This window comes from Camellia sinensis, chromosome 8 (genome assembly GCF_055761805.1).
Source record: "Camellia sinensis isolate YWXY chromosome 8, ASM5576180v1, whole genome shotgun sequence".
Taxonomy (NCBI): domain Eukaryota; kingdom Viridiplantae; phylum Streptophyta; class Magnoliopsida; order Ericales; family Theaceae; genus Camellia; species Camellia sinensis.
Genome location: NC_138968.1, coordinates 113,206,370 through 113,207,653, shown reverse-complemented (window position 1 = coordinate 113,207,653; position 1,284 = coordinate 113,206,370). Strand labels below are relative to the sequence as shown.

Here is a 1,284-nt window from a genome sequence, read left to right as displayed (position 1 = left end):
TGTTGGTTGTACCGCGTGATAGCCATTGAATCTTGAAAGATTTAAAACATATGTCTAGGACTACCAGTAAATGAAGATGGCAGAACAAACCTTTGACCAATTTGACCAGGTCGTACATAATCTGGATCAATATCTGACAACTCTTAGTAAAGCTTAACCTGGAAGTTTCCCTTGATTAAGCTTGTAATATGTCAATCGATTTTGCTCAATTACGGCCCAAGTATCTACCAAAAACTCTTGAAATAGTTTCCCACCTCTCAAAATTGTTGAATACTCTATCGATCATTCAAACAAACGATAACAATAAAAATCCATTTGAGTGTGTCCACAGTTGAAGGTCGATTATTCTGAATGTTCCACAATTTCAACTCAGGTTTCCATTTAAGCTCACCATATGGAAATAATAGAACATAATGTAATGGAAAATATGCTGGGTGATGTTCATTAATTTGTATCAGCTTATTATTTCCTTGGAAATGTAAGATAATATCTCTCATTCCACTTACCTTTGTTCCATAACCTGGTATTACAATTGCAATCTCATCTGTAGTTGGTAGGTTATACCGATGTCGATGAGTTGTTGAATTGTAATGAAGATGAGCAGGTAGATTGTGTCCTGCTGAGTCTAATTGTTGTAAAATAGCATGAGCTTGGCGAAATTTATCTACAAATGCATTGACTTGCAACAAACTATCCTGAATAGTTTTGAGAACATCCCTTCTCAAGTTAGGATTTCTATAATTACAAATTTCTAAAGCTGAATAAGGGTCATAGATATACAATTGAACATAACTCATTTCCTGTCCTGGTTGTGGTTGTAGTGATCCTGTTCGATGTCGCAATTCCCCATGAATTGTGAATGATGTAGGGCCCCTTCCACTGAGTACTCTAGGATCCAATATAGCACTAAGACTCATAAAATTATTGGCTGCATTGCACACTCGAGTATAACTTCAAAAGGATTTTGATTAATCATTATTCCTATCATACAATGCCTGAAGTGGTGGGCGGGTGTAATAAGTAAAGGTAGCCTAATCTTTTCTTCCAAATAAGAAGTTCCGAATAAGGGACGCTTTATAGATGATTTTGTCAATTTTTCATCCATCCAATGTAAGGCTGAACATAATACATCCATCTTGCCAAGATAATGGTGACAAGAATCTTTGTGTGCCCGAGCTTCAATTGATGTACTCATGGGCATATCTTTTAATTCATCATTAGTACATAGGTCTTCTTGAAGAAATCGATTTATAGGAGTAGACCTATGAATATTTGTGTATAAAT

At 35.6% G+C, this 1,284-nt stretch overlaps 1 protein-coding gene across 1 annotated transcript; it reads right to left on the bottom strand.

Moving 5' to 3' along the window:
• Positions 1-275: 275 nt before the first annotated feature.
• Positions 276-917, bottom strand: LOC145797977 (uncharacterized). The gene has a single exon (XM_082885420.1). The coding sequence runs from the start codon at positions 915-917 to the stop codon at positions 276-278; it is 642 nt and encodes a 213-aa protein (XP_082741546.1).
• Between the last annotated feature and the right edge of the window lie 367 nt (positions 918-1,284).

Bases quoted from the DNA above. Each gene is read 5' to 3' on its own strand.
- LOC145797977 (XM_082885420.1), bottom strand. From the start codon at position 917: ATGAGTCTTAGTGCTATATTGGATCCTAGAGTACTCAGTGGAAGGGGC.